The sequence below is a fragment of the Schistocerca piceifrons genome, chromosome 4 (assembly GCF_021461385.2).
Source record: "Schistocerca piceifrons isolate TAMUIC-IGC-003096 chromosome 4, iqSchPice1.1, whole genome shotgun sequence".
NCBI classification, from domain to species: Eukaryota; Metazoa; Arthropoda; class Insecta; order Orthoptera; family Acrididae; genus Schistocerca; species Schistocerca piceifrons.
In genome coordinates this window covers 387,767,644-387,781,827 of record NC_060141.1, presented here as the reverse complement: position 1 = coordinate 387,781,827, position 14,184 = coordinate 387,767,644, and the positions used below count along the sequence as shown (strand labels likewise).

At 40.8% G+C, this 14,184-nt stretch overlaps 1 protein-coding gene across 1 annotated transcript in view; it reads left to right on the top strand.

Moving 5' to 3' along the window:
* LOC124795862 (E3 ubiquitin-protein ligase highwire-like) overlaps positions 1–14,184 on the top strand; it is a 327,500-nt gene that overhangs the window by 135,582 nt on the left and 177,734 nt on the right. The window contains exons 14-15 of the mRNA XM_047259943.1: positions 175–1,041; positions 3,622–3,893. Of these exons, the coding sequence (XP_047115899.1) occupies positions 175–1,041; positions 3,622–3,893 (1,139 nt within the window). The remainder of the gene's footprint in view (positions 1–174; positions 1,042–3,621; positions 3,894–14,184) is intronic.

Below are 14,184 nucleotides of genomic sequence, written 5' to 3'. Positions count from 1 at the left end.
ATTCTCTTTATTCTAACAGAACTGCTTTTCAGTTCTAATGGCACAGATAAGTCTCATGGTGCAAATAAATTATTTGCAGATTAAAAAGATGATTATTGTTTTAAGTACAGGCACCTAAACTCATGAAGTTAATTTTATAAATACAAGACAAATAACTACTTTTCTGCTCCTCAGGTTCCTCTGGGTGCTGTTAATCGTGATCATCATCGACCAAGCTTGACACTGACCAGCAAAGAGCCAGTGAAGGAAGCTGTGAGCCCATCAGTGGCTGAGGCAATGCGTGCAATTTTTGCAGCTTTCCTGTGGCATGAAGGCATTGTACATGATGCTATGGCTTGCGCTTCTTTCTTGAAATTTCATCCAAGTCTGCCTAAGCAAGGTGCCTTAGTAGTAACACGGCAGCCTGTTGGAAGTGGTGGAGGAGGAGGTGCTGGTGGGCCAGGATCAGATGGCAGACCTAAGTCAGAGCTCACAAAAGAGCAACGAGCACGCCAAAGGCACTCTGTTGAAGTTAGCACAGCAGGGACATATTTACAAATACAACCATCCACTCTTGAAACTCTAACACGTTCTGCTGCCAATGCTAATGCAAATAGGAACAGAGCCAAAAAACAACTTCAGCTGCAGCAGCAGCAGCAACAACAGCAACAACAGCCGTCGGAACCACTGCTACAAGGAGAAAACGCTATAAAGGAGGAGACAAGTACTGTACCACCCTCGGCTACTGGAGGTGAAGGTTCAAAACTTTCAGCTCTGCCAGAAACCACATTTCACACAGTTGCTGTCTTACCTCCAGCTCTTAAATCACTGGTATTTCTGTGGGAAGAATTGAGTGCCAGTTGCCTACCTGCATTCCAACAGCAGCTTATGCTCCCTAGTCCATCAATTCCTATACGACCAGTGAAACGACAGATCTGTACATCAGGTTCCGCACTGTCAAACAGGCCTACTCATAGCAGTAGGGAAGGTCGATCTGATACTGAAAGAAAAGCAGGACGCAAGAAGAATGCATTATCTTCAAGACTGAATATTCTTGGGGATGTAAGTACCCTGAATTTGTGTATACTTAGTATTTGATTATGTATGTCTTTGGATTATGAGGTCCTTAATGCAGTGTACTTTTATATGCAGGGCATTTAAAAACTTTTGGGTCAAATTGAAACAGATGATAGTCCACAACCGATTATTTTGAGATAGGGGACCAGTGGTCAGAAATGCATATTTATTGTGTTTTCGACAAATGATCAGAAATGAATATTTATTGTGTTATGAAAATACACAGCCTACACTGCACAACAGCAACATAGCTCATAGTTAATTGTTCAAAGCAACAACTGCCAGTCTCAGTGCACGTATTACAATGGCGCGTGCAGTTCTGCCACACTCTCGCAAATATCCTGGGTGTCTTTGTACACTGAAACAGGTAATGGATGATAAACAGCTAACATCCCTGACTACCAAACAGACAGACTGTACCCACAACTTGCTCATTGCATGTGTGTCATGTGATGACCACATGCATCACACTGGTGTGTTAACCTGTGCCACACACGGACTGCTATTCCTGGTGTCAGTTGTCCATTGTGTCTGACAGCTTATGATGTGTCCATGGTGAGGTGTGTTATTGTGAACAGTGCATGAAGCATAACCATAAATGGAACGTTACTCATCACAAGAGTTGGCAGACATGCCTTTAATTTACAATGTGGCAATGCCTGTAAAGCAGCACAGATTTGCAGAGAATGGTTTCCCAACAGGCATAATCCTAGTTGGGAGAAGTTTATTTCTATGTAAAGACAGTGTATGAAAACCCTTCTAGGATCCAAGCTGCCTGTTGCTTAGTACAACAGACACCAGAGATCTTTGAGAGAATGCATAAGAACTTCATGTGTTGCCATGCATTCATTAAGACTGGCAGTCATCACATTGAACAGTTACTCTGAGCTATGTTGTTGTTATACAGTGTATGCTGTGTCCATAATGTAATAAATATGCATTTTTGCCCATTGGTTCCCTATCTCAGTTATCGGTTGTGGAACCACTATCCCCTGTTTCAATTTGACCCAAAAGGTTTGAGACGAAATGGATGGTGATAATTTACAAATATTATGTTCAGTAATCATCTGAAGTGTCATAAGAGGAAATGACATTAGCTACTAAATGAGTAGGTCCTTTTAGTCATAACAATAAGGAGAAGTTAGCAGTTATTCTAAAATTAAAATTGATATTTAGATTCGAAGCTAACTGTAGCAAATCACTACTAAAAAGCTAAATGCTGATCAGTAAACTCAATAATATTGCATACATGCTTGCTATTATTCTGTATATCCATGTAATCTCATGTACAGTAAATGATTGTCAGCTCCAAAAATCTGATAAAGGAAGTAGTGTTAATCATATATGGATTACACACATTGTATGACATGTTATTTATAGTGTATAAAATTACAGAATTCTATTCATGCTCTCATTGTACTTGTGTTCGTACCACCATTGTCTTCTAAATACTTTGCCCTGTTTTCTGTTTGAAATGTCATTAATTATTACACATTACTAATGTCATACGTATTAATAAATGAAAAATACTAATTTTTTACTCATTTGATAATGGTGAAAATGCTATTTTTATAACAAAAATTACTAAGTGTCATAAAACTTCCACACAATATATGAACTATACATAATTATCCCTAATGTTTAAGTTTTGAAAGAGAAAGCAAGATCATGTGCATTTGATAAGCATAGTTCCTGAATGCTACCAGTTGAATCATTGTTTCTAAGCACTGTCCAGTGGCATGGCATTTGTTTATGTATGGGTAGCAGAAGCCTGATCCTGATCCATAGATCTAAGGCATCAGATTTGCATTTGGGAGGAGAGGAGTTCAAATACACTTCCAGATTTAGGGTTTTCATAGTTACTAAATTCATCGAGGTGAATACCACGATAGTCCCTCAAAATGGCCACAGTCTAGTCCTGCCTTATGATCTGTTTCTAATTCTCTTCTCATTGACAGGACAGCCTTCCTCTTCGAACAAATGACTTCTAGGTGTAGTAATGTGGTTAGCATAAATTACAGCCTCAGTATAGAACAACGAAAGTCTCCATACTTTAAAGGAAGGTCTGCTCAACTGTGGTTAAATCACTCCTGTCTGCATATGACTGTCTGTTTGTGATAATTCATCATGATTAACAATTTGATGTTGGTCATGTTGATATAAAATCAGAAGAATTTGTAATGACATTGAATTCAAAATCCATCTAGACCTGAAAGCAATCTGTTTCAAACAATATTGTTTACTTTTGCCTGTTTACTTACTTTTACATTAACAGTTTTCATTTTACCATGGTTCCCATCCTGTCAGCCACACATTTATCACATAATTAAATACATGGAAATTGTAGAATTTGTTTCATAGTGATATACTTACTGTCCAGTTGCCAACATAGGTAACATTCTTAATCATGATAAACACCTAAAAGTCATAACTTGGTTGGTCTTCATTCTCCTATTTCATGGCAATGATAATTCCCTCCATAGCAAGCCTGCACTTGCAAGTGAAGCAGTTCCTCTTATTTTATCCAGTAATGACTGTATTAACTAATTAGCTTTTGTTCTTTAGGCTGCAGTTGGTGCTGGGCCATCAGTGGAACGTGAAACTGTTTGTGAGTTGTGTGGAAACACATACCCACACCCAGTCACATACCATATGCGCCAGGCTCACCCAGGCTGTGGTGGTCCTGCTGGAGGAATGGGCTACAACAGTGGTGGCAACTTCTGCATGGGATGGGCTGGAAACTGTGGCGATGGTGGAGTTGGTGGTAGCTCGTGGTATCTTGTGTGTGATACTTGTCGTGACAAATATCTTCGGTCTAGAAAACAAAGTAAAGATAGGTGAGTAAAACAGATTTGCCATGTATTAAGGATGCTTATTCTATTTGTCCATAACAGCAACAATTTCCTCTGAAAAGTATTTATATATGCATATATTATTACAATATTCAGTTGAATGGCAGAAGTAAAGCTGTGAGGATGGGGCGTGAGTTGTGCTTGGGTAGCTCAGGTGGTAGAGCACTTGTCCATGAAAGGCAAAGGTCCCGAGTTCAATTCTCGGTCTGGCACACAGTTTTAATCTGCCAGGAAGTTTCATATCAGTGCACACTCTGCTGCAGACTGAAAATCTCATTCTTCAATATTCAGTGCAGATTGAATTGTCTATTGAGAAAACATTATATTTTGTTTGCTACTGATAGTGAGCCAAAGTATCATTTATATGATTTAGTATGTTCTCTGAATTCTTTTGTAATAATCTTGATGAGCCTACTAAACAGACCAAGTGATCGGAAATACCTAGAATATCAGTTTGATTTGCTGTGGACACACTACACGAAACTGAGCCTAATATAGTGTTGATCCATCATAGCCATTTATGACAGTTTTCTCTTCAGAAATAAATTTGCAGCCAGGTTGTGAATTATGTTGTAGAAAATAGTGCTCACTGAAGGCTGCACTTCTTGTGTTGAGGGATACCTGAACTGATCTTTGAAAGGTATCATTTGATAATGATTTGACATTAAAGTCTTCTTCATTTTATTAGTGCTTCAAGGATTACTTATAGCTTTCTCTTACTTCAAATTTGGATCCATCTCCAGATTCCCTCATCAACAACATCCTCATATATTCAGCAGCAAGATAGTAAAATATACCAAACTGAAATAGCTTTTTCAGTGGATAATTATATTGATTAAAACCCCAAAGTGCAAGTGTTATACAACCTTTCTTTAGATAAAACATCATACTATATAATAGCAGGACAGTAACTACAATATCTCCAAATGTGAGTCCTATGACAGGCAATTAGAAACTGAACTCTTACATTCTATTTTCTTCGTAGTGGGCACCACAACAATGGATTTATTAAAAGAAGGTGGCAGTTTCCACTTTTACTCCAATAATTTTATTAGTTCACAACTACTTTCAGTCTTCTAAGCCATTCTCATGTGATTTTGTGAATCTGTACAAATAGAAAATATTACATTACCTCCACAAATAAAAATGTAATGATATGAGTATAAACTTAACAGAAATATATTTACTTGCAATGGAAAATTAAGACACATGTGTTGAAATGACTGTGTATTTAAATATGTGTCTTCTGTTCATGTTGTTTCATGTGTGCTGTTTGGTTGGTTCAACAGCTTGACATTTACAAAGATATTACATTGACCAAAGAGAAAAGCGTAACAAGGAATAAATGGAATAATAATTTGAAATACTATGAATGTACATCTAAGTGTGCATTTGAAGGCATAACATCCATTAGCATACATCCCTCACCATCTGATGCCGAGGAGCACCTCAGTTAGAACAGAAATATCCAAAACACAACAAGCATCAAAATGCAATAATTATCATACACATAATAAAATAAAGAAACATGTAATTCCAGGAAAATTGAAACTGTTTGCCGGACTGAGCTCGAACCTGGCCTTTGCCATTTATAGCCAAGTGCTCTATGAAGTGAACTACCTGAGCACCTATCCAACTGCCTGAGCATCTATCCTCACACTTGTCCTTCTGCCAGTACCTCATTTCCCACCTTCCAAACTTCACAGAAGTATTCGTGCCTAACTTACTTGACAAGCACTCCTGCAAGAAAGGATATTGGAGAGACATGGCTTAGTCAAAGCCTGTGATTGTGTTTACAGAATGAAATTTTCATCCTGCAGTGAAGTATGCTCTAATATTAAACTTCATGGCAGATTAAAACTGTGTGCCAGACTGGGACTTAAACCCGGGACCTTTGCTGTTCACAAACAAGTGCTTTACCAGATGAGCTATCCATGCATCTGCAGCACATCATTATAATCTGCCAGGAAGTTCCTTGTAAGTGCAAACTCGACTGAAGAGTGAAAATTTCATTCTGGAAATAATTCCCCAGACTTTAGCTATGCCAAGTTTCCATAATATCCTTCCTTCTAGGGGTGCTAGTCATGCATAAGCATAAATTTGAAAGGTGAAAATGAGGTACTGGTAGAAGTAAAGCTGTGAGGATATGTTGTGAGTCATGCCCAGGTAGGTCTATTGGCTAAACACTTGTTCATGAAAGGCAATGTTCGAGTTCCAGTCTGGCACACAGTTTTAATCTCCCGCGAAGCTTCATATCAGCACAAACTCTGCTGCAGAGTGAATATTTCTTTCTGGAAAATGGAAACATGTTTACTCTTAATCTTTTTTATGTGTATTTGTTCCTGAACTCATGATTGTACGTTTATATAAATGTTTAAAGGCTACTGCACATGGACCTTATGATGATGGTCCATGTGCAGTAGCCTTTACACATTTAATACTCATAGACATAATTCCAAAGTTTAGCTGTGGCATAATTCTGTGCTCATTCACACGCTGCCCCCATATAAATGAGTAAACATGAGTTTGTCTTAACATAACATCTTCAATTACACACATAACTTTCCTTTTATGCTGATAAGCCAGAACATTATGATCACCTGCTTAATAGCTTGTTTATCCCTCTTTGGAATGAAATACATCACTGATTCTGCATATCAGGGATCTGACAGTTTGTTCGTAGGTTTGTGAAGGTATATGGTATTAGATCTCTATGCACAGGTCATGTAATTTGTGTAAATAACGGACTGCTGACATGAGTAAACGGTGATGGCACCCAAGAGTGACCAAGATAAGTTTCATAGGATTTACAGTAGACAAATTTTGTTGGCTAGACACCAAAGTGAGTTCACTATAATGCTTCTCATACCATTGTAGCATAGTTCTGACTCCAAGACATGGACATTTTGGATAGCTATCCTGCTGTAAGACGATAATGTCGTCAGAGAAGACATCAACCATTAAGGAATGCAGGTTGTTCGCAGTTGTCAGTGTGTCTTCAATTACTAGCACAGGTCCCATGCCAGTCAGGAGAATGTCCCCCCTAGCATAATACTGTTCCCACCAACCTGCAATTGCAGCGCGCTGCACACTTCAAGCCATCATTCACCTCGATGATGGCATTTGTGGAGACAACCATCTACTTAGTGTAGGAACGATGTGATTTGCTTGAAGAGCCAACATGTTTCCACTGATAAACGGTCAAATCTCAATGGTCCCATGCCACTGCAGTCGTAATTGATGACGTCATTGAGTTAACATATGAACACGTAGGGATGGTGTCCTGCAGAGCTCCATGTTCAACAATGTGCTCTGAAACACTTGTACATGTACCATCATTGTGCTCTTTCAGCAGAGATGCCACAGATCATTATCTGTCATACTTTACAGAGCAGACAAGCCTCTGAACCACCATCTCTGAAGAGTCGTTGGAGTCCAACCTTTTAGCGCATAGTGGTAGTATCTATGTCCTTGTACCTCTTTCTGTAGATGCTCACGATGGTAGTGTGTGAACATTCGACCAGCTTCTCTGTTTTTGACATATTAGTTCACAGGCATAATCATAATCTGCCCTTTGCCAAAGTCACTTATCTCAATAGATTTCCCCATTTGCAGCCCATATCTTTGCTAGGGTGATCCCCTGTGTATGTCTGCTCATTTTAATACTTTTGTTAACGCATCACATGTTTGCAACACCACAAGGTACATTGAACATGAAGGTGGGCAGTGGTCATAAGGTTAGGCTTATCTATGTATGTAACACGGTCCATTTAAATTATAATTAGTTTTTATAATAGTGTCAAACCCATTAGTAGCTACTATCAGTACATTTTGATGCATACTTCTTTTTGTAATAATGTGTTGCTTTTTGTTAAGTTGAAATTCATCCAATACAAGGAAATTTTTTGTGTTTTAGTGTTCAAAGGACTTTTCTGTAAAGTCATCTTTGGTCAGATATCATAGCTATCTTGAAATCACTGCGACAGATATTACTATTGTCATTACAGTGCCATTTTACAGCATTAAACATTTCCTTCCCTTCCTTGTAGCATGAGCTTTTGTATTGTGGGATTCTAGTTTCTGTTTCAATATTACTTTAAGACCGCAGAGAGGCTATGCTCTTCTAATCATTTATACCAACTGTAGACTGATACAAGTAGAGTCATTGACTGGTCATTATCAATGACAGGTAAGTAACCCAAGAGGTATATTGTAGTAACACACACAAATCAGTATGCGTGGAGTAACCAATTCACTTTAATGATAGCACCGATCATAAGGCCCATACAAAGTCTGAGAACATAGCTAGGCAGAGTCGAAACAAGTAACAAGCATACCGAGAGCAGAGTCAAGTGAGCACACAAACACAATGAGGAAGAGCACCCTGCACTCCGGTATTATAATAAGAATGTTGCTAGTCTGGTTGCGAAGTGGCTGTGCCCATGGGCAGTGCATGCTGACCTCACTGTGATGCTACCATCACTGTTTGATCATGCCACTGCCTGGCGGTTGGACCTCTGCCACCAGGCAGTAGCACAGGAAAGTAGAACTGCAATAAGATAAACCAGCACCCTACATCTTTTTATGATCCTGGCCATCACGGCACCAGTGTGGTAGATATGGTAACATAGGGTTACCGTAGTCCTGTCCCCTTAACAGGGAGTTAGTGAAGATTGTGAACCTCTGGTATCTGTCCCTGCCAGTGTGAGGCAGCATGCAACAGCCTGGAAAGTGACATCCATGATTTCTGCAGCACCATCGGGTGCATCTATGGAGAAGCCAGAAGCCCCCTGTTGGATGGCACTGGATAGTAGGGCTGGAAATTGCCCTGACAGTGATGGTTCCATCATAGGGTGATGCCCGGAGGTGAGATGTCAGCTGCAAGGGGGCACAGGTGGCAAAATGGGACCGATGGGGGCATCCAGGGTCTCATAGAATGGGTTCAGGATTTGATGCCACCAGTTGCTGCTGTAGCTTGACTTCACCCTGCCCCTGATGCTCACTCGGTGGACTAGAACAGACATCGGAGGAAGGTAAAGTTGACGAGATTGGACTTGGTGTACGAGGGGGAGGCAAAAACAGAGAAAAGGGCTCAAATGAGGGCAGAGAATGAGAGGACCTGGATTTTGGGAGGAGGAGGACTTGGAAGTTGTGTGTGGGGGCTGTGGAGGCTTTTGGAAGTTGTGTGTGGGGGCTGTGGAGGCTATTTTGCCCCACATGGGTGGAGTTTGTTTTGGTGGTGAGCCTTCAGCCTGTTTGGCATCTGCAGTGTGAAGATTCACTGACCCCGCTGGCCGTGGACAACCACCAGGAACCAGTACCTGTGGCAACAAAAGTGTGAGCCCAGACAGGGGCCCCAGCATGTATCACAGAGACGGAGATGCTTGAGGAGAATGCAGGGCAGGCTGTAGGAGGTTGAGGACAGTGCAGATTGGGTGCCTGTGGAGCAATTCAGCTGGGCTCTTCTCACCGAATGGTATAGACTTGTAACTGAGAAAATGGGTGGGTGCATCTTCAGGCAAGGCCTCCCTATGTACTTTTTCATTTGCGTCCCAAAAGACTGGATGAGGTGTTCTACCTCCCCATTCGACTGAGGGTGGACCCCAGGGTGGTGGGGGGCTGAACCTTGTGGATACCACATTGCACACAAAAATCTTGAAAAGTCTGTGAGATAAACTGTGGGCCATTGTCTGTCTGTCTGTCACTAGGGTGTGGGGAAGGCCTTCAATGGAGAAGACCCAGGTGGGGCCCCATACCATCAATTCCACCATCATATGTGGCAGTTTTTTTTTTTTTTTTTTATATTTGGAAACTGAGAGTAGTCGTCTATGATCACCAACCAGTCAGCGTACAGAAAGTGTCCCACAAAATTGAGGTAGATTTGCTCCCATGGCTGTGAAAGTTCCAGTCTGGGAGAGTAACACTGCCTCAGGGTGACCTTATGAACAGCACACTTAGAATATGCAGCAATTAAATGTTCAATCTCACAATCAATCCCTGGACAATAGACATCTCAGCAGGCCAGCATCTTTGTTTGTGATTCACCAGTGACCATGGTACAGGAGGCACTGAAATGACCACATGTGTCACAGCATGTTTTTAGACAATATAATAACACCATAGTCAGTAGGCTATCTGTGGCAAAGCACACAATAATCATGAATGGGATCTGATCATGAGCCAGTGACCAATCTGGTCACCCATGCTGAATATATTGCCACGTGTGACAAAAGGACAGGATCTGTGCAGATCATGTGGGCGATGTGAGAGCTGGTAATAGGGAAACCATTCACTGTCTATTGAGATTCATCATCAGGACCCATAGGAAGGTGGGAGAGGACAGTGGCATTCACATGCTGAGCTGCTGGGTGAAGGTTGATCTTGTAGATGATAACGACTGAGGAACACAGCCCATCATTGGAGGCTGTTTGCTATCTTGTCCAGTAGAGGGGGGCTAGAGATTTATGGTCTGTAACCAGGTGAAACTTGACATCGTAGAGAAACGCATTAAGCTTCTTGTTTTCAAAAATAATTATGGGGGCCTCTTTATCGATTTGTGACTAATTTTTCTGTGCTGAGTTGAGTCTCTTCAAGGTAAGAGGAATGGATTGTTCAAAACCATCTGTATTATGATGAGACAGCGCAGCTCCCACGCTGTACTGTGATCCATCAATAGGCGCAACAAGCTTGTGACCCAGCTGGCCTGTGGCCAGTCACGGGTTGGAACGCAGATCAACTTTCAATTTTCAGAATGTTTGTTTGCATGCAGGCATCAAGACACACATTCCACCATTTTTGAGCATTGATTGAGAGGGTATGCTACTATAGCTGCCTGCAGCAAGAAGTTGGGGTAAAGAGGGCTTTGCCTAAAAATTCCTGGAGATCATTTACATTAGTATGACAAATGAGGGCTTCAATATCTGCAAAATGATTGTTGGCTGAATCCCCCTCAAGAGATGACACACCCAGGCATCCGATGGAGGGTGGGAAGACATAAGACTTATCCAAGTTTAACTTAAGATCCATGACCTGCAAGGTCTGAAACAGAAGACGAGGATTGTGAAGATGGTCCTTGGTCGGTGGAGCTGTGATGACTGTCATCTAAGTTGTTGATACAATAAGGGATTCATTGTGTGAGTTGCTCCAAATAATGCTGAAAAAGAGCCAGAATGCTAGCAACTCGAAAAACAGCGCAGCTATTATGGTAGAGGCCATAGGGCGTATTGGCGACAAGAAGCTGACGTGACTCTTCGTCAGGTGGCAGCTGTCACTGCACTTCTGACAAATTCAGTTTCGAAAAATACTGTCCCCATGCCAGTTTTGTCATGAGTTCTTCTGGGCAGACAATGGGATACATATTGACCACCTTCAAATCACAGCAAAGGTGGAGCTTGCCCATCGGTTTCTTAACAATCACTACTGGCATATCCCTGTGGCTGGGCAGTATGAGTTCCACGACGTCCAGTCCTGTCAGCCTATCTAGCTCTTCTTTTACTTGGCGCATTTGCCGGGCATGAAAAAGAATGAGGTCATGCAGTGGGTTTGGGTGATATGCACCACATAATCTGTGGCCTTGCCTAGCCCACATGAAAAAAGGACAGAATATTGTTTGCACAGGTCATCCAGTTCTTGATATGGCATGAGGTCAGTCTCTAAATGTACCGAATTTTTGACCGTGTGAATCCGAACGCTGTGAAAGCATCCAAGCCAAACAAATTTTCTGTAAAGGCACTGTCCACCACAAGGAATGTCAGTGAGCCTGCCACCCCCTTGTATTTGTCTCTGTCATAAACTGTGCAAGAATAGCAATTTGTTGCCAGATATAACTGACAAGACAGCACAAAGTGGATAAGAGCAGAGGGAATTTGAGGCACACGTAAGTGTTGAAGTTTGTAAGTGATACCACTGTACCTCTATCCACGTACAGTCAAAGGAGCCCATTGATACCCACATTGATGAACAGTTTCCTAGAAACAGTTGCAAAATTGCCACACATTTGGCTGACAATGTGAATGTTCATAGCTTGAGGGTTTCAAGTCACAGCTGTAGCTGACTGAGAGTTGCATATCATTCCCATGCGTCCTTTTGATAGTGATGCCAAGAAGCCCAACACTGAGGGCAGGCTGGCCAGTCATGTTGAATAAAAGAAGTGAGGCAGGAAGGACTCATGGAAGTTTGTCCACCATGGCCATCCGTGTGTGTGTGTGTGTGTGTGTGTGTGTGTGTGTGTGTGTGTGTGTGTGTTTGTGTGTGCGTTGTGTGTTGGTCGGACATGCTGTGTTACCGTGAGTTCTTCCTCTGAAGGTATACTGCAATGTGTGTGCCTACTATCATACAAGTTGACAGCAGCCACATCAGCCCAGAAATCTAATTGATGGCCTGTGTCACAGAAAACTTCAATTGTTTGTGCTATCTTAACTACTTCTTCTAACTGCAGCGCCCATTGGCAGACCTCTTTATCAGGAGGAGACCAAATAATAGTGCCCTGAACCATTAGCTGGCCATATGTGAGCGGATGTTGGTGACAGGCTATGGATATTTCCAGTGGATTTGTGAAGACTTGCAGTGACAATCTGTATGTTAGTGGAGGTACAACCTGTAGACCATTACCTGCAGTTCTAGGAAGTGCTGATGGTCTCTCATCAGGTACAAATATGGGCAGATTTCTTTGACAGGCATCATTCAGCTGAGTCCATGAGTTTTCAGTAAGCTGGTGGTGACACGCTGCTCCAACAGAAAGGTGTGCTCATGTTGGCTACCTGTCAGTAGTTCACACAACATTTTAGAGAAACTAATTGTTAAAAAAAATTAGGTTTTACAACAGTTGTAGCTATATATGCCAGTTTCATGATGAAGTGCCTATCATTTCGCTAATGGTCATAGTATGTTATCTTCAACATATATGCATGTTTTCAATGAAAAATAGATGTCAGTATTATGAAATTTGGCAAACATATTGAATTTTTCTTTAGACTTGTGAGGAGATCTCTATCTATTGCCAACCTAGAGAAAATTGACATTATGTTGTGCACTCATTTGCAATCTTGTGTGCTAGGGATAAAGCTAAAATGAAATACTCATAACACTCATCATATCTCATAAATGGTTTGAGATATCGAAACGAGATTTTGGCAAATGAAAACATGCAAAGAGAGTCCAAATTTGCCGTTGATGAATGAGTGGTTTTAGGTGCCAAAGTTTTTGTTGCTACAAGTATGACTAAAGGGTGGACCAATGATCACAGTGAAAATCTTATAAAACTGTACTGTAAAATACATTGTTTGTGAAAACTGACAGATGAACATCACACAAACAAGAATGCAAAAAACTAGGCCATACAAAGAGATAATTGAAACATTTATAGACCACATTCCAACTATGGACTAAAGCGTTATGAACATTAACAACAGTGCCAAACATGGGAATACTTCAAAAACATTCAAGCGGGCAGTGTTTCCTGATATGAGCGAAAGTCAGGCATAATATAGTGCAAGTAACACCAACATTGTTTGTAACAAATGGTTTTTAGATGCAGAAAATAAGCTAGATTGTAAATATGTGCATTACAGACCACTGACGATGCTTCATTTTAATAATATGAAACATATTTTATGACAAAATTACACATTTTGTCATAGTTGTGAAAACAGATTTAAAATAACTTCAATAATTACAGAAATAATCTCACAAAGATGTAGGTCTCTTGAAACCAGTGTAAAAGTGAGAAAGGGTGGGGGGGTGGGTGGGGGGGGATGAATTGTATGAACCAATCCTATAATGAGAGCCAATAAACTGTTGCTTGTACTGTGTTCATTACTGTAATCTATTACCCATAACTGTGTTTGTCCATTATTTTGCAGGTGTAAATGAATTTTTGTGCTTTGCAAAGACCCAAACAGCCAGTGACTGTCTCAATTTTCTTCCTATCATCATCCATACTTTCTCTCAAAGATATGGACTACTTTCAAAGTGAATTTTTCCTTTACAGGAAACTATTATTACTTTATACAAAATTCATTAAGTATCCTTCAAAATGGGAGAACAGGGGTAGAAGAACTATGGACCAAGGAAAATGACAGGGAAGTAGAAATAATAATTTCAGAGGATTAAAGGAACCAACTTTATGTTAAGGAGGTGACATCACAATAGATGAGATACAGGAAGTCCTGAAATGGGTGAAAAACAAGTGAGACCAGTGAATGAGGAACCCAGTGCCAAGCAGACAAGAGGAAGGCAGTAAAGAGAGTCTTAATCTCAGGAGGAAGCAATAAGAATT